Source organism: Oncorhynchus mykiss, chromosome 15 (genome assembly GCF_057628025.1).
Source record: "Oncorhynchus mykiss isolate SJ-2025 chromosome 15, ASM5762802v1, whole genome shotgun sequence".
Classification (NCBI taxonomy): Eukaryota; Metazoa; Chordata; class Actinopteri; order Salmoniformes; family Salmonidae; genus Oncorhynchus; species Oncorhynchus mykiss.
In genome coordinates, this window is record NC_143036.1 from 84469372 (window position 1) to 84495689 (window position 26318).

General features: G+C 46.3%; 2 protein-coding genes, 1 long non-coding RNA gene and 1 other non-coding gene across 6 annotated transcripts in view; 2 read left to right on the forward strand and 2 right to left on the reverse strand.

The window, feature by feature from the left end:
* xpot (exportin, tRNA (nuclear export receptor for tRNAs)) overlaps positions 1-3971 on the reverse strand; it is a 49310-nt gene extending 45339 nt beyond the window's left edge. The window contains exon 1 of one of the 2 annotated variants that reach the window (XM_090201432.1): positions 3780-3971. The gene's annotated coding sequence lies outside the window, so the exon portion shown is untranslated. The remainder of the gene's footprint in view (positions 1-3779) is intronic. The other variant, XM_090201433.1, reaches the window with a different exon arrangement.
* A 426-nt stretch (positions 3972-4397) lies between these two features.
* On the forward strand, positions 4398-10458 carry rpl18a (ribosomal protein L18a). Of its 2 annotated transcripts, none has more exons than XM_090201436.1 (5): positions 4398-4448; positions 5479-5658; positions 7179-7308; positions 8370-8479; positions 10305-10458. In XM_090201436.1, the coding sequence occupies exons 1-5, from the start codon at positions 4431-4433 to the stop codon at positions 10395-10397; spliced, it is 531 nt and encodes a 176-aa protein (XP_090057562.1). In that variant the 5' UTR covers positions 4398-4430; the 3' UTR covers positions 10398-10458. The 2 variants fall into 2 exon arrangements, with proteins under 2 accessions (XP_090057562.1, XP_090057563.1); XM_090201437.1 differs by lacking the exon at positions 10305-10458 and adding an exon at positions 8549-8576 and having other exon boundaries at positions 8370-8514.
* Positions 5207-5341, forward strand: LOC118943012 (small nucleolar RNA SNORA68). Its single transcript, XR_005038749.2, has one exon. It is a non-coding gene; the product is annotated as a small nucleolar RNA SNORA68 (small nucleolar RNA).
* LOC149978219 (uncharacterized) lies at positions 8400-9491 on the reverse strand. Its single transcript, XR_016486995.1, has 2 exons — positions 9225-9491; positions 8400-8866 (listed from the first exon to the last, which is right to left on the reverse strand). It is a non-coding gene; the product is annotated as an uncharacterized LOC149978219 (long non-coding RNA).
* Positions 10459-26318: the final 15860 nt, after the last annotated feature.

The following is a 26318-nucleotide window of genomic DNA, read 5'->3' on the forward strand; positions in this document are numbered from 1 at the left end:
TGATCTTCTAGATGGTAGAGGGGAGAACAGGCAGTGGCTCGGGTGGCTGGGGTCCTTGATGATCTTCTAGATGGTAGAGGGGAGAACAGGCAGTGGCTCGGGTGGCTGGGGTCCTTGATGATCTTCTAGATGGTAGAGGGGAGAACAGGCAGTGGCTCGGGTGGCTGGGGTCCTTGATGATCTTCTAGATGGTAGAGGGGAGAACAGGCAGTGGCTCGGGTGGCTGGGGTCCTTGATGATCTTCTAGATGGTAGAGGGGAGAACAGGCAGTGGCTCGGGTGGCTGGGGTCCTTGATGATCTTCTAGATGGTAGAGGGGAGAACAGGCAGTGGCTGGGGTCCTTGATGATCTTCTAGATGGTAGAGGGGAGAACAGGCAGTGGCTCGGGTGGCTGGGGTCCTTGATGATCTTCTAGATGGTAGAGGGGAGAACAGGCAGTGGCTCGGGTGGCTGGGGTCCTTGATGATCTTCTAGATGGTAGAAGGGAGAACAGGCAGTGGCTCGGGTGGCTGGGGTCCTTGATGATCTTCTAGATGGTAGAGGGGAGAACAGGCAGTGGCTCGGGTGGCTCGGGTCCTTGATGATCTTCTAGATGGTAGAGGGGAGAACAGGCAGTGGCTCGGGTGGCTGGGGTCCTTGATGATCTTCTAGATGGTAGAAGGGAGAACAGGCAGTGGCTCGGGTGGCTGGGGTCCTTGATGATCTTCTAGATGGTAGAAGGGAGAACAGGCAGTGGCTCGGGTGGCTGGGGTCCTTGATGATCTTCTAGATGGTAGAAGGGAGAACAGGCAGTGGCTCGGGTGGCTGGGGTCCTTGATGATCTTCTAGATGGTAGAGGGGAGAACAGGCAGTGGCTCGGGTGGCTGGGGTCCTTGATGATCTTCTAGATGGTAGAGGGGAGAACAGGCAGTGGCTCGGGTGGCTGGGGTCCTTGATGATCTTCTAGATGGTAGAGGGGAGAACAGGCAGTGGCTCGGGTGGTTGAGGTGCTTGATGATCAAATCATAATGTTATTTGTCCCATGCGCCGAATACAAACAGGTGTAGACCGTACTGTGAGATGTTTACAGACAAGCCCTTAACCAGCGAGCGGTTGCCACACCAGGCAGAGATGCAACCGGTCAGGATGTTCTCATCTTCTTGGCTGATACCGATATACAATATTTTCCTTGCCAAAAACAATTAGAACGATACTAAAAATGTTGGCGGCCTTTTAAGCCTTATAGTTAAATAGTTAACACACACACGCGGATGCAGAGGTCTAAGGCACTGCATCTCAGAGCAAGAGGCGTCACTACAGTCCCTGGTTCGAATCCAGGCTGTACCACATCCGGCCGTGATTGGGAGTCCCATAGTGCGGCCCACAATTAGCCCAGCGTCGTCTGGGTTTGGCTGAGGTAGGCAGTCATTGTAAATAAGAATGCGTTCTTAACTGACTTGCTAGTTAAATAAAGGTTACACACACACCACACACACACACACCACACTGAGCCAAAAGTGAATTTGTTGGCATTTACGTATGTCCCCATTACCAGTGAAAACATAATCAATACCTTTTTATTTCACTTACTTGCTGTGCTGTTTGGTTGTTCAGTCATTTCATTCTCAACCAGGATTGCTACGGAACGCCGCTGGGGCCGTTGCTACGGAACGCCGCTGGGGCCGTTGCTACGGAACGCCGCTGGGGCCGTTGCTACGGAACGCCGCTGGGGCCGTTGCTACGGAACGCCGCTGGGGCCGTTGCTACGGAACGCCGTTGAGGCCGTTGCTACGGAACGCCGTTGGGGACGTTGCTACGGAACGCCGCTGGGGCCGTTGCTACGGAACGCCGCTGGGGCCGTTGCCACGGAACGCCGCTGGGGCCGTTGCTACGGAACGCCGCCGAGGCCGTTGCTACGGAACGCCGCCGAGGCCGTTGCTACGGAACGCCGTTGGGGACGTTGCTACGGAACGCCGCTGGGGCCGTTGCTACGGAACGCCGCTGGGGCCGTTGCCACGGAACGCCGTTGGGGACGTTGCTACGGAACGCCGTTTGTATTAAAACATGTCAATGAAGCTTGTTGACCAATCAGGACCTGAATATGACGTCACATGATAATGTAACGCATTAATACATTGTTTACGTAGTTATTACACATTGATTAGACGATCCCTCGTATTTCATATATCACAACGATTCATCATCGTTGCTATGATGCTGGTCAAGTTGTCTCGCGCACCTACAGTGCTGGTCGTTTAAGAAAGCTAGCTAGCTCATGGAGGCAAACAATGTTCTTCCCCCAAAACATAGAAAAACAACAATCTGTTTCAGTAGCTATAGATATCTGGCTAACTATCTAGCTAGGTGTCATCATCTAAAATAACCAACAGACAGTTCTTATTTGGTTAATGGTGGTCGGACCCATCTATGTGAAGCTAGCTACAATAACGATTAACGTTGGCATTTTTAGCTAATATCGCCCTATTACGAGATGTTACGATCGTGCCTCCCTAATGGCAACTGCTCGGCATCTGACCATAAAGCACTAGAGAGGGTAGTGTGTACGGCCCAGTAAATCACTGGGGCCAAGCTTCCTGCCATCCAGGACCTCTATACCAGGCGGTGTCAGAGGAAGGCCCAAAAATTGTCAAAGACTCCAGTCACCCAAGTCATAGACTGTTCGCTCTGCTACCGCACAGCAAGCAGAGGACGGTGCAGGTGCCGTACCAGGCGGTCATACAGCCCGACAGACAGGATGATCTCAATGGCGCATCTGTAAAAGAATGTGAGGATCTTATGGGCCACGCCTAATTTCTTCAGCCTCCTGGAGGTTGAAGAGGCAGTCGCTGTGTCTTCTTCACCACATTGTCTGTGTGAATGGATCATTTCAGGTTGTCAGTGCACGCTGAGGAACTTGAAACATGTTCACCCTCTCCACTGTGGCCCATCGATGTGGATGGGGGTGTGATCTCTCTGTTGTCTCCTGAAGTCCACAATCAGCTCCTTCCGTTATGTTGACGTTGAGGTAAGAGGTTATTGTCCTGGCACCACTCCGCCAGGGCCCTCCCCTCCTCCCTGTAGGCTGTCTTGTCATTGTTGGCAAATCAGCACTACCACTGTTGTGTCATCAGCAAACTTGATGATTGAGTTGGAGACGTGCTTCGGGTAATCCTTAACTGGCGTCAAAGCACTTCAGGGTGACAGAAGTGAGTGCAGTGGGGCGATGGTCATTTAGTTCAGGTACTTTTGCCTTCTTGGGTAAAGGAACAATGGTGGACATCTTGAAGTAAGTGGGGTAGGGAAAGACTGAATCCGTCCGTAAACACTCCAGCCAGCTGGTCTACACATGCTCTGAGGACGCGGGATGCTGTCTGGGCCGGCAGCCTTGTGAGGGCTAATAAACTATTTTGACTTAGATGCCGGTTACCTAGTATTGACTAACGTTAACTAGCTAGCGGCTGGACAGTTGGCACCGAAATACCGTCTGGTCAGCCACTCCTCATAAAAAGTTGCCCTTGTGTGTGTTGTTCTGGCTTGGTCGCATAACGTTAGCTGGATATCTAACTAGTTTCGTTTAAATGAAACAAGGTAACAACGTTAAATACAGGTTTTTATACTTGTACTATCAAAACGTCACAACATCAAATTAACGTTAGAGCTACGGCAGACTGTTTTTCCTCCGGTATCATCAGCACACGTTTACCGCACATTGAGCCACCATAACGCTCCCGGTGAAAGACTCCCGAGGCCCGTTGAACAAAGTCAATTCAGAAGTAAACCGATATTTTATAATATCTCACCTTATTGTTATACTTTTATCTTCATCGTCTCCGTCCGTCAGTACATCCCTAAATCGTCAGGAATTACCCAAAAAAGCACTTCTAGTTTGTCTGTTTAGCTCGGCTAAGGGTTCAGAGCAGGAATTTCAGGAGTCGATTTCTTGCGGCGTGTCGATTCAACGGAACGGGAAACGTCACATTTTCGTTGGGGTCATGACCACAGGAAGAAGTTCTCCCCCACAAATGATTTTATTTCCAATAAAACGTGTTTTAAATAAACGTAATTTCCTTCACGACAAGTCTGTGGCTAGATATATGTTTTTTTGGAGGATCCCTCTTCTGATAACAATTCCATAAATGTTTTGAAAGGGAATATTTGACTATTCTGACAGATTGATTAGATAAATCTTATTTATTAGATATGAGGTGGTTCTACTCCTTCTACTCTCTGATACAGTCAAAGATTGACTGTCGTTGACAATGTCAAAGATACTGATAAAATTATAGCTTAAAATATAAATAAACGTTCATTAAAAACAGCTCATAAACGCTCTGGACGGCGAACCAATCAGAGGAATTAAAGCGTTGGATCCCGCCCCTTTTTGTACTTCACATCCGGAGTCTCCGCCCTACTACTTCCTCTTTCCCAGTTCGCAGTCAGCGAGAGACACCATGAAGGCGTCTGGCACAGTATGTAAAATAGTTTATTCAACCTTTTTAAGTCACATAAAGCCAGTTATTTAGACAGATTTGAGCACACATTGCTTCAATCGTTTGAATTATGTAGTCACATGATGCTAAATCGATAAATAGTTCAATTGTTTCGGCTTTAAAAAACTGAAGCCTCCGCGGCTGTAACATGGCGTCCACGTTTGAGATTTTGGCCCATGTGGGGCCCATAGAGAAACAATGCAGCTAGCTAGGAAAATATGTGGCAACAGTGAACCAAACAAATATGCCCGTCTTATGTATTTAGCCACCTCCAAACAATTTGTCTTCTGTACACTTCTTCTCAAAGTGTGTTAAAATGTCCGCGAAGTGCTAACTAACATGTATCTAGTAGCCTAGATTGCTAACTTTAGTAAGCTAGTTGCCACATACCTACCTGCCCAGGCGTAGGCCGCGTTGCTAGTCGGCTAACTTGGCCAGTTAGCGAATACAAATCTCGTAGCTAATTATCCTCTCCAGACACATGTTAGCTGCCCATCCTGTTTCTTATTCCCGAAACAAGTAATTAGTTGGGTTGTTAACTGGAAGTAGTTGTTAGCTATAACTAGCTAGTGTCATTCAGAACTGTAAAATATCAAAGTTAGCAGGCTAAGATTGGCTGGCTACCAAGCTAAAGACATTGCGCCTGGTACATGAAGCAAACGTAATGTTGACATCCTTGCAGTTGACTGTAGGTAATGTCATGCATTGTATTCATTTAATTTAGATTTACGAATTGCAATGCACCCTAACCCAAAGGCCATATCAAATAAATGGTATGATCTTGTCAGGTGTGCTAAAATCAACATGATGTACCTTGTCGCCTTTCTCTGATGCTGATGTGCCGTTGAAAGTGAATCCAAGGTTCAACATTTTAATACATATGCGTCTTATCCAGTATCCATCATAGTCTTCAAGTTAGCAACTGGTATCTATGGACAACCTGTATTCGCCTATGGACATTGTATTTCACGTTACCCACATTTCTTCCCCTCCTGCTCCATCCACACAGCTTCGGGAGTACAAAGTCGTTGGGCGCCTCCTGCCCTCGGTTAAGAACCCCACCCCTCCTCTCTACCGCATGAGGATCTTCGCTCCTAACCACGTGGTGGCCAAGTCTCGCTTCTGGTACTTTGTCTCCCAGCTGAGGAAGATGAAGAAGGCCAACGGAGAGACAGTCTACTGTGGTCTGGTAGGTAGCACAGGGGACGGGGTGGGCTCATTGGTGTGATGGGGGAAACAAATCAACTGCAAAGATTCACCAGTATTGAATGCACATCTTCTTTAATGTGTTTCATTATGTGCAAATAAACTATTATGGAAATGGATGGTGTCAGTGGTCTGGCTGGAAGTTAGTATTACTGTTGCACACATTAAGCAGTTTAAAGACACTGCCCTTTAAAGAGAGATTACAGGAGGAAAGAAACTGTTGATGCGTTTGACTGGTTTTAGATTTATATTAAAAAATCAATCGCTGCATTGTTTGTCTGGTGATCCTCTCCTGGAGAAATGAGACGTTTTCAGGGTAAACATCCTCTCCTGGAGAAATGAGACGTTTTCAGGGTAAACATCCTCTCCTGGAGAAATGAGACGTTTTCAGGGTAAACATCCTCTCCTGGAGAAATGAGACGTTTTCAGGGTAAACATCCTCTCCTGGAGAAATGAGACGTTTTCAGGGTAAACATCCTCTCCTGGAGAAATGAGACGTTTTCAGGGTAAACATGAGTAAATGCTATGCATGTACACCAGTGTTGTCACGATACCTGAATTTAGACTTGGATACCTGCTTCAGTGTCAGGATACTCAGTATCATCACAATACTCTATATTCAAAACGATGCCACAGCAAACAAACAAAAAAATGTCACCTGATCCAGATGGAGGAACTCAGCTACTGTTCTGTATCTTGGAGTTTTTATTTCATTTGGTTTCTTTTTACTTTAGCCTTTATTTAACTAGGCAACTCACTTAAGAACAAATTCTTATTTACAGTGACGGCCTACACAGGCCAAACCCGGACGATGCCGGGCCAGTTGTGTTATGGGTGACGCACAATGAATCAATCATACATTTGATTTGATTGTTCTTTTGTAGATTTGTAAAAACACCATGTTAATAATTTACTTGAAAGGAACATTTCTAGATAAACTTAATTAAATGGAGATGTAGACTAGGTCTTATTCACGGTACAGGGGAATGTGGACCAAGGCACTCTTCATATAATTAATTTAAATGCCTTTAGTTTGGCATGTTCAATAGAAACTTATTTTTTTAAACCGATGTGTTTCTGCTGAATTGAGTTATTCAGCTTGTTTTGAGCTGATTTCACGGGGCTGCAGATAACCAACAACCCCTTCTGTTTAGGACTAGTATTGCACTGATAGGCTTGAACCTCTCAATCGCGTGAGACCCGTTTGACGGAATGTAACCAAATCCCTGTACTGGATCATTTTCAGTATACCGTGCATCCCTAACGTCCCTCTGCCATTTCTGTATAAGTCAGGTTAAACCTTATAGAATGAGACTTCCTGTCTGCCAATTAGGTGTCGGTCAGGAAGTTGTCTTGTTCTGTAAGGTTGAACCTGTCAGTCAGGAAGTTGTCTCGTTCTGTAAGGTTGAACCTGTCGGTCAGTTAGGTGTCAGTCAGGAAGTTGTCTCGTTCTGTAAGATTGAACCTTGTCTAATGAACTGTTATTTCCCCCACCTCTCTCAGGTGCACGAGAAGACTCCCCTGAAGGTGAAGAACTTTGGCATCTGGTTGCGTTACGACTCCCGTAGCGGAACCCACAACATGTACCGAGAATACAGAGACCTGACCACCTCTGCAGCAGTCACCCAGTGCTGTGAGTATGTCTGTCTGACAGTCTGGACAGTATGTCCCAGTGTGGCCCCATGTCCTGCAGTCTGTCTGATAGTCTGGAGAACACTGGACTGTCACCCAGTGCTGTAAGTATGTCCTAGTGTGGCTCCATGTCCTGCAGTCTGTCTGATAGTCTGGAGTGCACTGGACCGTTACCCAGTGCTGTGAGTTTGTCCCTGTTTGGCCCCAGTCTGTCTGACAGTCTGGAGAACACTGGGTTTAACCCATTGATGCGTTGGACAGCCATTTTTAAGATCTGTGATCATTATTAGACGGTTCCTCATGATAGATGTTTAGGGAAACAGCTTGTAGCTGCTGTAGATCCGTCCCAGGAGAACGGAAAGGGAATTTAGAGTTAACGGTGTGAATGTTGAGTTGGCACATAAACCCAACGTGTCTCTGTGTGTTGGGTTTGGGCGCTATGCAGATGTACATACCGTTTCTGTATCATACCGGTACTATCGGAAGTGTACCTAAGTTGCACCCCCCCAAATAAATACATCTGCGACACAAACAATGTAGTCTGTAGTCAACCGGGATCTTGATCCAGGAGGAGATTAATTATCTCTGCTGTAACCTAGAAGCTTGATGTTGCCATCTAATACTTAGCTAGGAAGTTAGCAAACCAAATTTAATTTACTCAGTACATCTTAGTTGGCAAGCCAGATGCTTAGCTGGAGCCCAGGCCGGAGATCATTTACAGGCCTACTGTGTCTGATCTTGTCGTGGCAGAAATCAAACCATCAGAACGCTGTTGTCTTCCAGCAGCTACACGTGCTCATGGAAGTGAAACCAACGTTCTACAATCCACACCTAAAGCTTTGAGACATGAACCCAATCTGCCCCCCCCCCCCCCCCCCCCCCCCAGCAGCAGGCCTGAAATTAAATCAGTGAGACGTTGCTTAATTTTCCCTCCTAAAGGTCTTGATAAATCTTTCTTGGGGGGGTAAATACTAACTTGGCCAGTCTTCCAGGAGGGCAGTTGGGGTGGTTGTCACTAGCTGTGTTTTTGTTATTCTGATGTTGTGTCTGTGTGTCCTCCAGATCGTGATATGGGCGCTCGCCATCGTGCCCGTGCCCACTCCATCCACATCATGAAGGTCCAGGAGATCGCTGCCAATAAATGCCGCAGACCTGCCATCAAGCAGTTCCACGTAAGTCTTCTCACATCGTATATCATCCACCCGAGGTACCGGGTCTAGGTCAACTCACATCCACCCGAGGGACCGGGTCTAGGTCAACTCACATCGTATATCATCCACCCGAGGTGCTACTGCCCGTTACCGGGTCTAGGTCAGACTGTTCTCTGTGCTACGGTACCGGGTCTAGGTCAGACTGTTCTCTGCGCCAAGTCTAGGTCCAAGAGGGTCCTTAACAGCTTCTTACCCCCAAGACTGCTGAGCACACTGCTGCTACTCACTGTTTATTATCTATGCATAGTCACTTTACCCCTACCTACATGTACATAGTACCTCAACTAACCTGTACCCCCACACATTGACTCGGTACAGGTACCACCTGTATATAGCCTCATTACTAACCTGTACCCCAGCACATTGACTCTACTGGTACCCCGTCTATATAGCCTCATTACTAACCTGTACCCCAGCACATTGACTCTACTGGTACCCCGTCTATATAGCCTCATTACTAACCTGTACCCCAGCACATTGACTCTACTGGTACCCCGTCTATATAGCCTCATTACTAACCTGTACCCCAGCACATTGACTCTACTGGTACCCCCTGTATATAGCCTCATTACTAACCTGTACCCCCACACATTGACTAGGTACTGGTACCCTGTATATAGCCTCATTACTAACCTGTACCCCAGCACATTGACTCTACTGGTACCCCGTCTATATAGCCTCATTACTAACCTGTACCTCAACTAACCTGTACCCCCACACATTGACTCGGTACAGGTACCACCTGTATATAGCCTCATTACTAACCTGTACCCCAGCACATTGACTCTACTGGTACCCCGTCTATATAGCCTCATTACTAACCTGTACCCCAGCACATTGACTCTACTGGTACCCCGTCTATATAGCCTCATTACTAACCTGTACCCCAGCACATTGACTCTACTGGTACCCTGTCTATATAGTTGCTCTGGAAAAAAGAGCGTCTGCTAAATGACTCCAATGTGAATGTTATTGTGAGCGTATCGTAATGCCAGGGTGTATTGTGTCTAGCTGTTTTAACTGAGTCTGATGTGCCGCGGGTCTCTGGCCTGGCGCTGTATTGGTCAGCTCCGGATATAAAACCTGCCAGACAAAACACCAGATTCCTCTTCCAGATGTAATGTTCCTGGTCTTAAAACCTGGCGTGTTTTTGAATCTGGCTACATGCTGATGCTACCGCCTGTAAAATTAGTGTGGTGTTGTAATTTCAATGGATGATTGGCAAAACTGTTTCCCCCCCCCCTAGTTATCTAACCCCCCCCCCCCCCCCCCCCCCCGCCACTTTAAGGCAAATTCTATATATTTCTACTCATTTTTAAATGATTGTAGTTATGATGACTGTAGGTTTCTGCCGTTCAAATAAACCCAGCTAAGTGTTAGCATGGCGGCTGTGTGCCTTGTTTTCTTAATGGAAACGCTAGGAGCTCCGACGCAATCGTTGAACGTTGTTATCCTTATGTACATATTCTTTATCCCCTTAGACTGTGTATAAGACAGTAGTTTTGGAATTGTTAGTTAGATTACTTGTTATTACTGCATTGTCGGAACTAGAAGCACAAGCATTTTGCTACACTCGCATTAACATCTGCTAACCATGTGTATGTGACAAATAAAATTTGATTTGATTTTCGGTTATTGTATCTTAGCGCCTCCTTTTGAGTGTGGCGCTCCTTTTCGTTTAAGTGTTCTTCTCCGACTAACCAGCACCTCGCCTCATTTCTTCTGCCCGTCAGATGAAATGACAGCATGTCTTTGCCTAAAACATCTCCTCTTGTTCTCTCCGCAGGACTCCAAGATCAAGTTCCCCCTGCCCCACAGGGTCCTGCGTCGCCAACACAAGCCCCGCTTCACCACCAAGAGACCAAACACCTTCTTCTAAAGGAAATAACCTCTGTTTTCACTTTGTGCGGCACAATAAAAATTCTAATTGTAGAAAAGAAGCCATTTTGTTTTTGAGTTTAATTTTTGTACATGTTTGGCTAAGAATTGGTTTTGTGATACTTCCGACATGCACGTTTGAAGTGAAGCCTAGTTTCTCTGAGTCATGCGTTGGATTGCATCATGCTTTGCAGGAGGGAGGGTAAGAAATGGTTATCACTGGATATTATGTGAAAAGTTATTAGTTAACACTCAGAAATGTGAAGAGAGAAAATGTATACCTTCGCCACAGATTTGCTACAAAACAGCCCCAAATGATGGCTTTATAATGATCATTTAGAAAGATTATGCGTTGCAATCAATATATGAAAGATAAAAGTTACCACATAATAACATGGTTGAACTCATCTGGATCATCTGTAGGTTGTAATATGCAGTGGTGTGGAAGAGGCCATTTTAACCCCCCTTTATCCAGTAGAAGCTCACATTCTTCAGTTCTTGCGTTTTGTTCTAAAATGACATAGTTTCACACCACTGATATTTGTGAAGGAAATCTTACCCATAACATGAGTTATGTTTGCTGTGTATTTAAATGCTTTATATTTTAAATGTATTTCGTTGTTTTGTGGCACACACACACTGTCCGCATGTCCATTTCCTGTAAGTTGGCGCCATCTCGTGGCTCGAGCGCGTGGTTGTCTGAGGTACCGCGGTCATAGATGTTTTACTGTCATGACGGGGATTTCGTTAAAGGTTAAATACCTGGCAAAGCTTCAGGTAAGTTTGGTGACCGTAAATTCGGTAAAGTGAGCAGGAAAATGTAGTCTCAATTCGGTAAAATGAGCGAGGCAAGTTATTCTCCATTGAAATTGTGTTAAACTTCACGTGGGACGCTTTCATGTCTTCCATTCGCGGATGAGACTAAATCTGAGGTAAATATTTTTTTTGCTCAACTCAATAGACCTTAAGTCCAATGTCACATCACGCGTTATGTCCGGTGTCAGTTTTGTTCCATTCTAACGTGCTTTTAGGTTGTTGGCTAACGTAACGTAATGGGTAACGGAGGCCTACGGATATCTGACCGGTCAATGCCCAGACATGCTAAAGGCATACGGTGTTGTCAGAGAACACACATTGTTGCTCAGTGACAGATGAACTGTAACACCAGTATTAATAGCAGTTTAATACAGGTTTCCAAGTGGTTTCAGATGGCATGGTCCCTTGGAAAGCCCTTCTGAAACAAAAGGTCATGGATCAGAACCAGTCAGTATCTGGTGTGGATCAGAAAACCAGTCAGTATCTGGTGTGGATCAGAAAACCAGTCAGTATCTGGTGTGGATCAGAAAACCAGTCAGTATCTGGTGTGGATCAGAAACCCAGTCAGTATCTGGTGTGATCAGAAAACCAGTCAGTATCTGGTGTGGATCAGAAACCCAGTCAGTATCTGGTGTGGATCAGAAAACCAGTCAGTATCTGGTGTGGATCAGAAACCCAGTCAGTATCTGGTGTGGATCAGAACCAGTCAGTATCTGGTGTGGATCAGAAACCCAGTCAGTATCTGGTGTGATCAGAAACCCAGTCAGTATCTGGTGTGGATCAGAAACCCAGTCAGTATCTGGTGTGGATCAGAAACCCAGTCAGTATCTGGTGTGGATCAGAAACCCAGTCAGTATCTGGTGTGGATCAGAACCAGTCAGTATCTGGTGTGGATCAGAAACCCAGTCAGTATCTGGTGTGATCAGAAACCCAGTCAGTATCTGGTGTGGATCAGAAACCCAGTCAGTATCTGGTGTGGATCAGAACCAGTCAGTATCTGGTGTGGATCGGAAACCCAGTCAGTATCTGGTGTGACCACCATTTGTCTCATGCAGCGCGACACGTCTCCTTCGCATAGAGTTGATCAGGATGTTGATTGTGGAATGTTGTCCCACTCCTCTTCAATGGCTGTGTGATGTTGCTGGATATTGGTCAGGAACTGGAACACGCTGTCGTACACGTCGATCCCAGACATGCTCAATGGGGTGACGTGTCTGGTGAGTATGCAGGCCGAACTGGGAAATTTTCAGCTTCCAGTAATTGTGTACAGATCCTTGCAAATTGGGGCCGTGCATTATCATGCTGAAACATGAGGTGATGGAGGATGAATGGCACCACAATGGGCCTCAGGATCTCGTCACGGAATCTTAGGGCGTTCAAATTGCCATTGATAAAATGCAATTGTGTTCATTGTCCGTAACTTATGCCTACCCATAACCCCACCGCCACCATGGGGCACTCTGTTCACAACGTTGACATCAGCAAACCGCTCACCCAAACAATGCCATCCACACTGTCTGCCATCTGCCCGGTACAGTTGAAACCAGGATTCATCAGTGAAGAGCACACTTCTCCAGCGAGGCCAGTGGCCATCGAAGGTGAGCATTACCCCACTGAAGTCGGTTACGATGCCGAACTGCAGTCAGGTCAAGACCCTGGTGAGGACGACGAGCACGCAGATGAACAGACGGTTGCTGGCTGACTGTACCAGAAATAATTTTGTTGTGCAAACCCACAATTTCATCAGCTATCTGGGTGGCAGGTCGATCCCGCAGATGAAATTCTGGGTTTGCACAACAAAATAATTTCTGGTACAGTCAGCCAGCAACCGTCAGTTCATCTGCGTGCTCGTCGTCCTCACCAGGGTCTTGACCTGACTGCAGTTCGGCATCGTAACCGACTTCAGTGAGCCCGGGCTGGCGTGGTTACATGTGGTCTGTGGTTGTGAAGCAAGTTGGATGTTCTGCCAAATTCTCTAAAACTTTAGAGGCGGCTTATGGTAGAGAAATAAACATTTGATTATCAGGCAACAGCTCTGGTGGACATTGCTGCAGTCAGCATACCAATTGCACGCTCCCTTAACTTGAGACATCTGTGGCATTGTGTTGTGTGACAAAACTGCACATTTTAGAGTGGCTTTTTATTGTCCCCAGCACAAGGTGCACCTGTGTAATGTTCATGCTGTTTAATCAGCTTCTTGATAAGTCTCACATGTCAGGTGAATGGATTATCTTGGCAAAGGAGAAATGCTCACTAACAGGGATGTAAAAAAAATTGTGCCGAAAATGTGAGAAATACACTTTTTATGCGTATGGAACATTTCTGGGATGTTTTATTTCATCTCATGAAACATGGGACACTTTTACCTGTTCAATTTCTATTTTAGTTTAGTGTGTCACCAAACCAGGCCGTGTTGACGTTCCTTTTTCAGATAAAGCTTCACCCTGTCAGTGTGGGAGGAGGTCTGTTACTCCTTCACCCTGTCAGTGTGGGAGGAGGTCTGTTACTCCTTCACCCTGTCAGTGTGGGAGGAGGTCTGTTACTCCTTCACTCTGTCAGTGTGGGAGGAGGTCTGTTACTCCTTCACCCTGTCAGTGTGGGAGGAGGTCTGTTACTCCTTCACCCTGTCAGTGTGGGAGGAGGTCTGTTACTCCTTCACCCTGTCAGTGTGGGAGGAGGTCTGTTACTCCTTCACCCTGTCAGTGTGGGAGGAGTTCTGCTGTTACTCCTTCACCCTGTCAGTGTGGGAGGAGGTCTGTTACTCCTTCACCCTGTCAGTGTGGGAGGAGGTCTGTTACTCCTTCACCCTGTCAGTGTGGGAGGAGGTCTGTTACTCCTTCACCCTGTCAGTGTGGGAGGAGATCTGTTACTCCTTCACCCTGTCAGTGTGGGAGGAGATCTGTTACTCCTTCACCCTGTCAGTGTGGGAGGAGGTCTGTTACTCCTTCACCCTGTCAGTGTGGGAGGAGGTCTGTTACTCCTTCACCCTGTCAGTGTGGGAGGAGGTCTGTTACTCCTTCACCCTGTCAGTGTGGGAGGAGGTCTGTTACTCCTTCACCCTGTCAGTGTGGGAGGAGGTCTGTTACTCCTTCACCCTGTCAGTGTGGGAGGAGGTCTGTTACTCCTTCACCCTGTCAGTGTGGGAGGAGGTCTGTTACTCCTTCACCCTGTCAGTGTGGGAGGAGTTCTGCTGTTACTCCTTCACCCTGTCAGTGTGGGAGGAGGTCTGTTACTCCTTCACCCTGTCAGTGTGGGAGGAGGTCTGTTACTCCTTCACCCTGTCAGTGTGGGAGAAGGTCTGTTACTCCTTCACCCTGTCAGTGTGGGAGGAGGTCTGTTACTCCTTCACCCTGTCAGTGTGGGAGGAGGTCTGCTGTTACTCCTTCACTCTGTCAGTGTGGGAGGAGGTCTGTTACTCCTTCTCCCTGTCAGTGTGGGAGGAGGTCTGTTACTCCTTCACCCTGTCAGTGTGGGAGGAGGTCTGTTACTCCTTCACCCTGTCAGTGTGGGAGGAGGTGTGCTGTTTATCCCGTATCAGAGCAACCATCAGGAGGTGGAGCCAAACTGCCTCCCAAATGGACTCCTAATCCCATGGGCCCTGGTCAAAAGTAGTGCACTATATAGGGAATAGGGTGCAAGGGCCCTTGTCGACAGTAGGGCACTATTTAGGGGATAGGATGCATGGGCCCTGGTCAAAAGTAGTTCACTATATAGGGAATTGGGTGCATTGGCCCTGGTCAACAGTAGGGCACTATATAGGTAATAGGGTGCAATGGCCCTCGTCGACAGTAGGGCACTATATAGGGGATAGGATGCATGGGCCCTGGTCAACAGCAGGGCACTATATAGGGGATAGGATGCCATATGGGACAGCGTATTGGCCTCGGTGTAGACTTCTTTCGACTGCTCTAAAAATCACACTCAGTTTGTTTAAAACATTTTTGAAGCTGAAACTGATTCTCTATTTTTCTCTTTTGTCGATTGGAGCCTGTTTATTTAAAGGCTTTTTAAACCAGATCCACGAGACCTTGTTGAAAACCAATCCACTCACACCAACTCATTTTGATCGGCTACGTTTCCCACAGCCTGGTGGGGGGGAAGGGGGGGGGGGGGGGGGGGGGGCATTTAGGACGAGGCCAGAGAGTGAGACTACGTCTGCCTTGGCAGGATATCCTTTGAAACAATAATCCCGGGTAATTTCTCTGGTAGGGAGCGGCCCTCCGTTCATCTAATCTACCAGATGTTTCCCACGCTACTTTGAGATGAGGGCACAGTGATTTCCCTGCTGGGTAGCAGTCCGACTCCGGGCGGCTGTACCTCTCTCTCTCTCTCTCTCTCTCTCTCTCTCGCTGTCTCTCGCTGTCTCTCGCTGTCTCTCTCTCTCTCTCTCCCTCTCTCGCTGTCTCTCTCTCTCTCTCGCTGTCTCTCTCTCTCTCTCCCTCTCTTGCTGTCTCTTTCTCTCTCTTTCTCTCTCTGTCTCTCTCTCTCTCTCTCTCTGTTTCTCTCGCTGTCTCGGTCTGTCTGTGTTTGAAATACGTCAGACAGTGTTTCCAAATCCTCACCTGGTATATTGATGACTAGACTCATGGATCTCTGTCCTCCTGGACTGTTATTGAGATGATGTCATGTACTTGGCCCAGCAGTCTGGCCATAGATTTAGGGGTCTGGCTGATCTCTAGACTTAGTCTAATCAGCAGTCTGGCCATAGACTTAGGGGTCTGGCTGGTCTGTAGACTTAGTCTAATCAGCAGTCTGACCATAGACTTAGGGGTCTGGCTGTTCTGTAGACTTTGTCTAATCAGCAGTCTGGTCATATACTTAGGGGTCTGGCTGTTCTGTAGACTTAGTCTAATCAGCAGTCTGGCCATAGACTTAGGGGTCTGTAGACTTAGTCTAATCAGCAGTCTGGTCATATACTTAGGGGTCTGGCTGTTCTGTAGACTTAGTCTAATCAGCAGTCTGGCCATAGACTTAGGGGTCTGTAGACTTAGTCTAATCAGCAGTCTGGCCATAGACTTAGGGGTCTGTAGACTTAGTCTAATCAGCAGTCTGGCCATAGACTTAGGGGTCTGGCTGGTCTGTAGACTTTGTCTAATCAGCAGTCAGGCCATAGACTTAGGGGTCTGGTTGGTCTGTAGACTTAGTCTAATCAGCAGTCTGGCCATAGATTTAGGGGTCTGGCTGGTCTGTAGACTTTGTCTAATCAGCAATAGACTGTAACAGCAGCAGGCAGTGTAGAACCCATTGCCCAGCATTTTCCTCTGAATCATAGACGACAGAAATTACGATTTGTGCATTACACTACAGCACAAGGAACTTACACATTCATTGGCTCGTTATAGTATATTCCAGATTGATGTCAGTTGGCTTTTGAGTTGAGGCGTATGAATACAGAGACACGGACTGAGGTAAAGTGTCCCTAAGTACTGGTAACCGAGCAGAACAGTGGAGTGGTTCTGTCTGACACGTCTGTGGTGGGGTCTTACTTAAATGGGTCACGCAAATCAAATCAAATGTATTTATATTTATAGAGACCTTTTCTTTTCTTACATCAGCAGATGTCAGAAAGCGCTTATACAGGAACCCAGCCTAAAAAAAACCCAAACAGCAAGCAATGTAGAAGCTCCTGTCCTGTCAACCCCTAGCAACACCGTAGTACCTCCTCTGTTTCTCCTCTCCTGTCCTCTCCTTTTCTCAGTAGTCTGTTCCCAGTTCTCCACTAATTATTTATCCGGTCCTGTTTTCCTAACCAGCGGGAATGACCGGCTCCCTCAGAATTCCAGCCAGTTTGGAAATTGGATCAAGCGTCCGCCAGAGGCCTTTGTGTGTTCAGCTTCCTGCCTGTCAAAATAAGAGTAGTTTATTTGTCCGTAGAGGTGCTTTACAGAAACCTTTTATAGCTACATTAGAGAATGTTGGCCTTCCTGTCAGCCCAGATACAGTATGTTGGTTATCCTGCCTGTCAGCCCAGATACAGTATGTTGGCCTTCCTGTCAGCCCAGATACAGTATGTTGGTTATCCTTCCTGTCAGCCCAGATACAGTATGTTGGTTAACCTGTCTAACTCTTCACTGCTGTCTGCCTGTCAGCCCAGATACAGTATGTTGGTTAACCTGCCTGTCAGCCCAGATACAGTATGTTGGTTAACCTGTCTAACTCTTCACTGCTGTCTGCCTGTCAGCCCAGATACAGTATGTTGGTTAACCTGCCTGTCAGTCCAGATACAGTATGTTGGTTAACCTGTCTAACTCTTCACTGCTGTCTGCCTGTCAGCCCAGATACAGTATGTTGGTTAACCTGTCTAACTCTTCACTGCTGTCTGCCTGTCAGCCCTGATACAGTATGTTGGTTATCCTTCCTGTCAGTCCTGATACAGTATGTTGGTTAACCTGTCTAACTCTTCACTGCTGTCTGCCTGTCAGCCCAGATACAGTATGTTGGTTAACCTGCCTGTCAGTCCAGATACAGTATGTTGGTTAACCTGCCTGTCAGTCCTGATACAGTATGTTGGTTATCCTTCCTGTCAGTCCTGATACAGTATGTTGGTTAACCTGTCTAACTCTTCACTGCTGTCTGCCTGTCAGCCCAGATACAGTATGTTGGTTAACCTGCCTGTCAGTCCAGATACAGTATGTTGGTTAACCTGTCTAACTCTTCACTGCTGTCTGCCTGTCAGTCCAGATACAGTATGTTGGTCAACCTGCCTGTCAGTCCTGATACAGTATGTTGGTTAACCTGCCTGTCAGTCCAGATACAGTATGTTGGTTAACCTGCCTGTCAGTCCAGATACAGTATGTTGGTTAACCTGCCTGTCAGTCCTGATACAGTATGTTGGTTAACCTGTCTAATCTAACTCTTCACTGCTGTCTGCCTGTCAGCCCAGATACAGTATGTTGGTTAACCTGTCTAACTCTTCACTGCTGTCTGCCTGTCAGCCCAGATACAGTATGTTGGTTAACCTGTCTAACTCTTCACTGCTGTCTGCCTGTCAGCCCTTATACAGTATGTTGGTTAACCTGTCTAACTCTTCACTGCTGTCTGCCTGTCAGCCCTTATACGGTATGTTGGTTAACCTGTCTAACTCTTCACTGCTGTCTGCCTGTCAGCCCAGATACAGTATGTTGGTTAACCTGTCTAACTCTTCACTGCTGTCTGCCTGTCAGCCCTTATACAGTATGTTGGTTAACCTGTCTAACTCTTCACTGCTGTCTGCCTGTCAGCCCAGATACAGTATGTTGGTTAACCTGCCTGTCAGTCCTGATACAGTATGTTGGTTAACCTGTCTAACTCTTCACTGCTGTCTGCCTGTCAGCCCTGATACAGTATGTTGGTTAACCTGTCTAACTCTTCACTGCTGTCTGCCTGTCAGCCCAGATACAGTATGTTGGTTAACCTGTCTAACTCTTCACTGTTGTCTGCCTGTCAGTCCAGATACAGTATGTTGGTTAACCTGCCTGTCAGTCCTGATACAGTATGTTGGTTAACCTGTCTAACTCTTCACTGCTGTCTGCCTGTCAGCCCTGATTCAGTATGTTGGTCAACCTGCCTGTCAGTCCAGATACAGTATGTTGGTCAACCTGCCTGTCAGTCCTGATACAGTATGTTGGTTAACCTGCCTGTCAGCCCAGATACAGTATGTTGGTTAACCTGCCTGTCAGTCCTGATACAGTATGTTGGTTAACCTGCCTGTCAGCCCAGATACAGTATGTTGGTTAACCTGCCTGTCAGTCCTGATACAGTATGTTGGTTAACCTGTCTAACTCTTCACTGCTGTCTGCCTGTCAGCCCTGATTCAGTATGTTGGTCAACCTGCCTGTCAGTCCAGATACAGTATGTTGGTCAACCTGCCTGTCAGTCCTGATACAGTATGTTGGTTAACCTGCCTGTCAGCCCTGATACAGTATGTTGGTTAACCTGCCTGTCAGTCCTGATACAGTATGTTGGTTAACCTGTCTAACTCTTCACTGCTGTCTGCCTGTCAGCCCAGATACAGTATGTTGGTTAACCTGTCTAACTCTTCACTGTTGTCTGCCTGTCAGTCCAGATACATTATGTTGTTTAAACCTGCCTGTCAGTCCAGATACATTATGTTGTTTAAACCTGCCTGTCAGTCCAGATACATTATGTTGTTTAAACCTGCCTAACCCTCATTTGTATCCTAAGATTGTCTTGCACAAAATGTTTAAATGTTAGGTGTATTCCTGCTTGGTGAAAATATACTCAAATTGCAATGTATTTTGAAAACCGTGTGCTAGACCAGGGATCATCAACTAGATTAAAACTTCAACAGGATCGGTGGATCCCCTGACGGATGGTTGAGCTAACGTAGGCTAATGAGATTAGCATGAGGTTGAGCTAACATAGGCTAATGAGATTAGCATGAGGTTGAGCTAACATAGGCTAATGTGATTAGCATGAGGTTGAGCTAACGTAGGCTAATGAGATTAGCATGAGGTTGAGCTAACGTAGGCTAATGTGATTAGCATGAGGTTTAGCTAACGTAGGCTAATGAGATTAGCATGAGGTTGAGCTAACGTAGGCTAATGAGATTAGCAACAAGAACGTTTCCCAGGACATAGACATATCTGATATTGGCAGAAAGCTTACATTCTTGTTAATCTAACTGCACTGTCCAATGTACAGTAGCTATTACAGTGAAATAATACCATGCTATTTTTTGAGGAGAGTGAACAGTTGCGAACTTAAAGTTATTAATAAACAAATTAGGCACATTTGGGCAGTCTTGATACAAAATGTTGAACAGAAATACAAATACGCTGCTGCCATCTAGTGGCCAAAATCTAAATTGCACCTGGGCTGGAATAATACATTATGGCCTTTCTCTTGCATGTCAAAGATGATGGTACAAAAAAATATAAAAAAACAGTTGTTTTTTCTTTGTATGATCTTTTACCAGATCTATTGTGTTTTATTCTCCTACATTCCTTTCGCATTTCCACAAACTTCAAAGTGTTTCCTTTCAAATGGTACCAAGAATATGCATATCCTTGCCATCAGGTCCTGGCAGTTAGATTTGGAGATGTCATTTTAGGGTCGAAAATGGGAAGAAAAAAAAAACGGGGCGGATCTTTAAGAGGACCAATTTTGTCTTGAGTGGATGGTCAGGGGGCAGGAACATAATTATAAATATCTGTCGACTTCAAATTGACCAAACAGACTAGAACATAATAATTTCAAACCTTGCTTATATACTATCACATGTACAGTATCTCTCTGTTATGTGTGGGAATACTGTAGAACACATTTAAAAAAGTAACATCAATTGGAGCTGATTTGTTGTTTTTACAGTCTATGTCCAACAATATAAAAAAAATACTTGGGGTGGCCAAATAAAATGACTTGCCAGCTAGGGAACCCTGTACTAGGCACACGGTAATGAGAGAGAGGTGGTACTTTGTCTCTGGGAACTATGTTATACCAATTTATACCAGGGTTGGTTATGGAATTTATACCAGGGATGTTTTGGTTGGTTATGGAATTTATACCAGGGTTGTTTTGGTTGGTTATGGAATTTATACCAGGGTTGTTTTGGTTGGTTATGGAATTTATACCAGGGTTGTTTTGGTTGGTTATGGAATTTATACCAGGGTTGTTTTGGTTGGTTATGGAATTTATACCAGGGTTGTTTTGGTTGGTTATGGAATTTATACCAGGGTTGGTTATGGAATTTATACCAGGGTTGATTTTGGTTGGTTATGGAATTTATACTAGGGTTGGTTATGGAATTTATACCAGGGTTGATTTTGGTTGGTTATGGAATTTATACCAGGGTTGGTTATGGAATTTATACCAGGGTTGGTTATGGAATTTATACCAGGGTTGATTTTGGTTGGTTATGGAATTTATACCAGGGTTGGTTATGGAATTTATACCAGGGTTGTTTTGGTTGGTTATGGAATTTATACCAGGGTTGGTTATGGAATTTATACCAGGGTTGATTATGGAATTTATACCAGGGATGTTTTGGTTGGTTATGGAGTTTATACCAGGGATGTTTTGGTTGGTTATGGAATTTATACCAGGGTTGTTTTGGTTGGTTATGGAGTTTATACCAGGGTTGTTTTGGTTGGTTATGGAATTTATACCAGGGTTGTTTTGGTTGGTTATGGAATTTATACCAGGGATGTTTTGGTTGGTTATGGAGTTTATACCAGGGATGTTTTGGTTGGTTATGGAGTTTATACCAGGGTTGTTTTGGTTGGTTATGGAATTTATACCAGGGTTGTTTTGGTTGGTTATGGAGTTTATACCAGGGTTGTTTTGGTTGGTTATGGAGTTTATACTAGGGTTGTTTATGGAGTTTATACTAGGGTTGTTTTGGTTGGTTATGGAGTTTATACTAGGGTTGTTTTGGTTGGTTATGGAGTTTATACCAGGGTTGTTTTGGTTGGTTATGGAGTTTATACCAGGGTTGTTTTGGTTGGTTATGGAGTTTATACCAGGGTTGGTTATGGAGTTTATACCAGGGTTGTTCTGGTTGGTTATGGAGTTTATACTAGGGTTGTTTTGGTTGGTTATGGAGTTTATACCAGGGTTGTTCTGGTTGGTTATGGAGTTTATACCAGGGTTGTTTTGGTTGGTTATGGAGTTTATACCAGGGTTGTTTTGGTTGGTTATGGAGTTTATACTAGGGTTGTTTTGGTTGGTTATGGAGTTTATACCAGGGTTGTTTTGGTTGGTTATGGAGTTTATACTAGGGTTGTTTTGGTTGGTTATGGAGTTTATACCAGGGTTGTTTTGGTTGGTTATGGAGTTTATACCAGGGTTGTTTTGGTTGGTTATGGAGTTTATACCAGGGTTGGTTATGGAGTTTATACCAGGGTTGTTTTGGTTGGTTATGGAGTTTATACTAGGGTTGTTTTGGTTGGTTATGGAGTTTATACCAGGGTTGTTTTGGTTGGTTATGGAGTTTATACCAGGGTTGTTTTGGTTGGTTATGGAGTTTATACCAGGGATGTTTTGGTTGGTTGGATGTTCCAGCTTAGAGAGCTGTCTTGCAGTCGTCCTCCCGTCTCTGCCCAGCCGTCCCCACAGTGTTTGAATCATAACATCAACACGGCCCTGCGTGTGTACGTGTGTGTGAAAGAGAGAGAGAGAGAGAGTGTGAGAGAGAGAGACTGTGTAGTGTATGTGTGTCTCTACTCCTGCTTAAGGTCTCTCAGCCCCTCAGCTTATGGCCAAACCAAACTTGTCATGTTGCAGAACCCAGCGGTGTGAATGATTTTAATGGTTCTGCTGGAAGCCAAGCTCTCCTCCTCGCCACATTCCTCTTCTTTTGGAAACGTTAATCATTTGTAATTGAATTTCAAATCGAATTTATGATGAGAAGTGGCAATTTGTTGACACTTTAGCTTCGCTGTGAGGAGAGGAGCGCCACGTAGTGCTGTCCCGCCCCTGGAGGGAGTTACAGAAGAATAGAGAACTAGAGAGGGGAGAATATATAGCTGCTGTATTTGGGTCTGCTGTGTGCCTCGGCCCTCCTTTATAAATATAACATTGGTACCAAAGAAATGAGGAGGTCTAATTTATCGACATGGGCTTCAGCCTCAGGCCTGTCTCTTGTACCTTAAAAATAGAGAGACAGGGGTTGTCTTAACTCATAGATAGAGACAGGGGTTGTCTTAACTCATAGATAGAGAGACAGTGGTTGTCTTAACTCAGAGACAGAGACAGGGGTTGTCTTAACTCATAGACAGAGAGCCAGGGGTTGTCTTAACTCAGAGACAGGGACAGGGGTTGTCTTAGCTCAGAGACGGGGGTTGTCTTAACTCATAGACAGAGACAGGGGTTGTCTTAGCTCAGAGACGGGGGTTGTCTTAACTCATAGACAGAGACAGGGGTTGTCTTAGCTCAGAGACGGGGGTTGTCTTAACTCATAGACAGAGACAGGGGTTGTCTTCACTCAGAGACAGAAACAGGGGTTGTCTTCACTCATAGACAGCTTGCCAGCATATGGACTCCAGGGATGACATCTCTGTCAATAGTCAAAGCCAAAGGAGGCCATTTACTCAGGCATGCCATGAGAGGAGGGAGGCCCGATGGGTTCTGGCTGGGTCAATGGGGTCGTGCTCTCTGTATGAGGCCATCGTGATCATTGCTGCTGTACTTTAATAGTTTTTACAGGAATCAAGTCAAGACACTGCTGTCTGTCTGCTGTCCGGTACCCAGAAATCCCTGCAACATTGACCACTCTGTGGGAGAAGAATCCTATTCCCTGTATAGTGCTCTGCTTTTGACCAGTGAATAATGGTGAAGTGGTGTATGGTGGACAGTAACAGAGGAGAGGAGGTGCAGGACAGTAATCAGTCTGTCCCTAGAGGAGGTGCTGGACAGTAACAGAGGAGAGGAGGTGCAGGACAGTAATCAGTCTGTCCCTAGAGGAGGTGCTGGACAGTAACAGAGGAGAGGAGGTGCTGGACAGTAACAGAGGAGAGGAGGAGCTGGACAGTAATCAGTCTGTCCCTAGAGGAGGTGCTGGACAGTAATCAGTCTGTCCCTAGAGGAGGTGCTGGACAGTAATTAGTCTGTCCCTAGAGGAGGTGCAGGACAGTAATCAGTCTGTCCCTAGAGGAGGTGCTGGACAGTAATCAGTCTGTCCCTAGAGGAGGTGCTGGACAGTAATCAGTCTGTCCCTAGAGGAGGTGCAGGACAGTAATCAGTCTGTCCCTAGAGGAGGTGCTGGACAGTAACAGAGGAGAGGAGGTGCTGGACAGTAACAGAGCAGAGGAGGAGCTGGACAGTAATCAGTCTGTCCCTAGAGGAGGTGCTGGGCAGTAATCAGTCTGTCCCTAGAGGAGGTGCAGGACAGTAATCAGTCTGTCCCTAGAGGAGGTGCAGGACAGTAATCAGTCTGTCCCTAGAAGAGGTGCTGGACAGTAACAAAGGAGAGGAGCTGGACAGTAATCAGTCTGTCCCTAGAGGAGGTGCTGGACAGTAATCAGTCTGTCCCTAGAGGAGGAGCTGGACAGTAATCAGTCTGTCCCTAGAGGAGGAGCTGGACAGTAATCAGTCTGTCCCTAGAGGAGGAGCTGGACAGTAATCAGTCTGTCCCTAGATGAGGAGCTGGACAGTAATCAGTCTGTCCCTAGAGGAGGAGCTGGACAGTAATCAGTCTGTCCCTAGAGGAGGTGCAGGACAGTAATCAGTCTGTCCCTAGAGGAGGTGCAGGACAGTAATCAGTCTGTCCCTAGAGGAGGTGCAGGACAGTAATCAGTCTGTCCCTAGAGGAGGTGCTGGACAGTAACAAAGGAGAGGAGCTAGACAGTAATCAGTCTGTCCCTAGAGGAGGTGCAGGACAGTAATCAGTCTGTCCCTAGAGGAGGTGCTGGACAGTAACAGAGGAGAGGAGGTGCTGGACAGTAACAGAGGAGAGGAGGAGCTGGACAGTAATCAGTCTGTCCCTAGAGGAGGTGCTGGGCAGTAATCAGTCTGTCCCTAGAGGAGGTGCAGGACAGTAATCAGTCTGTCCCTAGAGGAGGTGCAGGACAGTAATCAGTCTGTCCCTAGAAGAGGTGCTGGACAGTAACAAAGGAGAGGAGCTGGACAGTAATCAGTCTGTCCCTAGAGGAGGTGCTGGACAGTAATCAGTCTGTCCCTAGAGGAGGAGCTGGACAGTAATCAGTCTGTCCCTAGAGGAGGAGCTGGACAGTAATCAGTCTGTCCCTAGAGGAGGAGCTGGACAGTAATCAGTCTGTCCCTAGATGAGGAGCTGGACAGTAATCAGTCTGTCCCTAGAGGAGGAGCTGGACAGTAATCAGTCTGTCCCTAGAGGAGGTGCAGGACAGTAATCAGTCTGTCCCTAGAGGAGGTGCAGGACAGTAATCAGTCTGTCCCTAGAGGAGGTGCAGGACAGTAATCAGTCTGTCCCTAGAGGAGGTGCTGGACAGTAACAAAGGAGAGGAGCTAGACAGTAATCAGTCTGTCCCTAGAGGAGGAGCTGGACAGTAATCAGTCTGTCCCTAGAGGAGGAGCTGGACAGTAATCAGTCTGTCCCTAGAAGAGGAGCTGGACAGTAATCAGTCTGTCCCTAGAGGAGGAGCTGGACAGTAATCAGTCTGTCCCTAGAGGAGGAGCTGGACAGTAATCAGTCTGTCCCTAGAGGAGGAGCTGGACAGTAATCAGTCTGTCCCTGGAGGGAGGTGCTGGACAGTAACAGAGGAGAGGAGCTGGACAGTAATCAGTCTGTCCCTAGAGGAGGAGCTGGACAGTAATCAGTCTGTCCCTAGAGGAGGTGCTGGACAGTAATCAGTCTGTCCCTAGATGAGGAGCTGGACATTAATCAGTCTGTCCCTGGAGGAGGTGCTGGACAGTAACAGAGGAGAGGAGCTGGACAGTAATCAGTCTGTCCCTAGAGGAGGTGCTGGACAGTAATCAGTCTGTCCCTAGAGGAGGAGCTGGACAGTAATCAGTCTGTCCCTGGAGGAGGTGCTGGACAGTAATCAGTTTGTCCCATCATTTTGGTTCACATAGGATGTAACTGTACATCTAACATGGTGATCAACGTTGACACTATATTACATGAGTTTTATGTAAATGTGAAATACACATTTGGACTCTCTTGTGTTTGGCTTGCTCATATGACATATTTATTCTAATCCTCAATGTCTCATCTTTCAAAATCCATCGAGTTCTCTACATTTACAGCATTTCCCCACTCAGACAACAAAACGTACAAAAGTGAACCAATCAGCAGGAGGGATGAGGGCAACTTGAAGTTCAGAACAGCTGTCAATCAATTCCCCCATACCGTGCTGTGAAGCACAGGGCCACGGAGTGAGGGTGGACCCTAATCAGTGATGTTGTTGTGATTGATTTCAGGGAATTATAGCTTCACTAATAATAAGATAGTTATTGATCGATCGATTGATTGATGATTATTATGGAACTCCACAGCCAGTGTGAGATGGTGAGGTGAGGGATATCAGCAGGACAAGACAAAACACACCGTTTATACAACCAGACAGGATGACAGTCAGTTCATACAACCAGACAGGACGACAGTCAGTTCATACAACCAGACAGGACGACAGTCAGTTCATACAACCAGACAGGATATCAGTCAGACACATAGCAAGGACACATCACA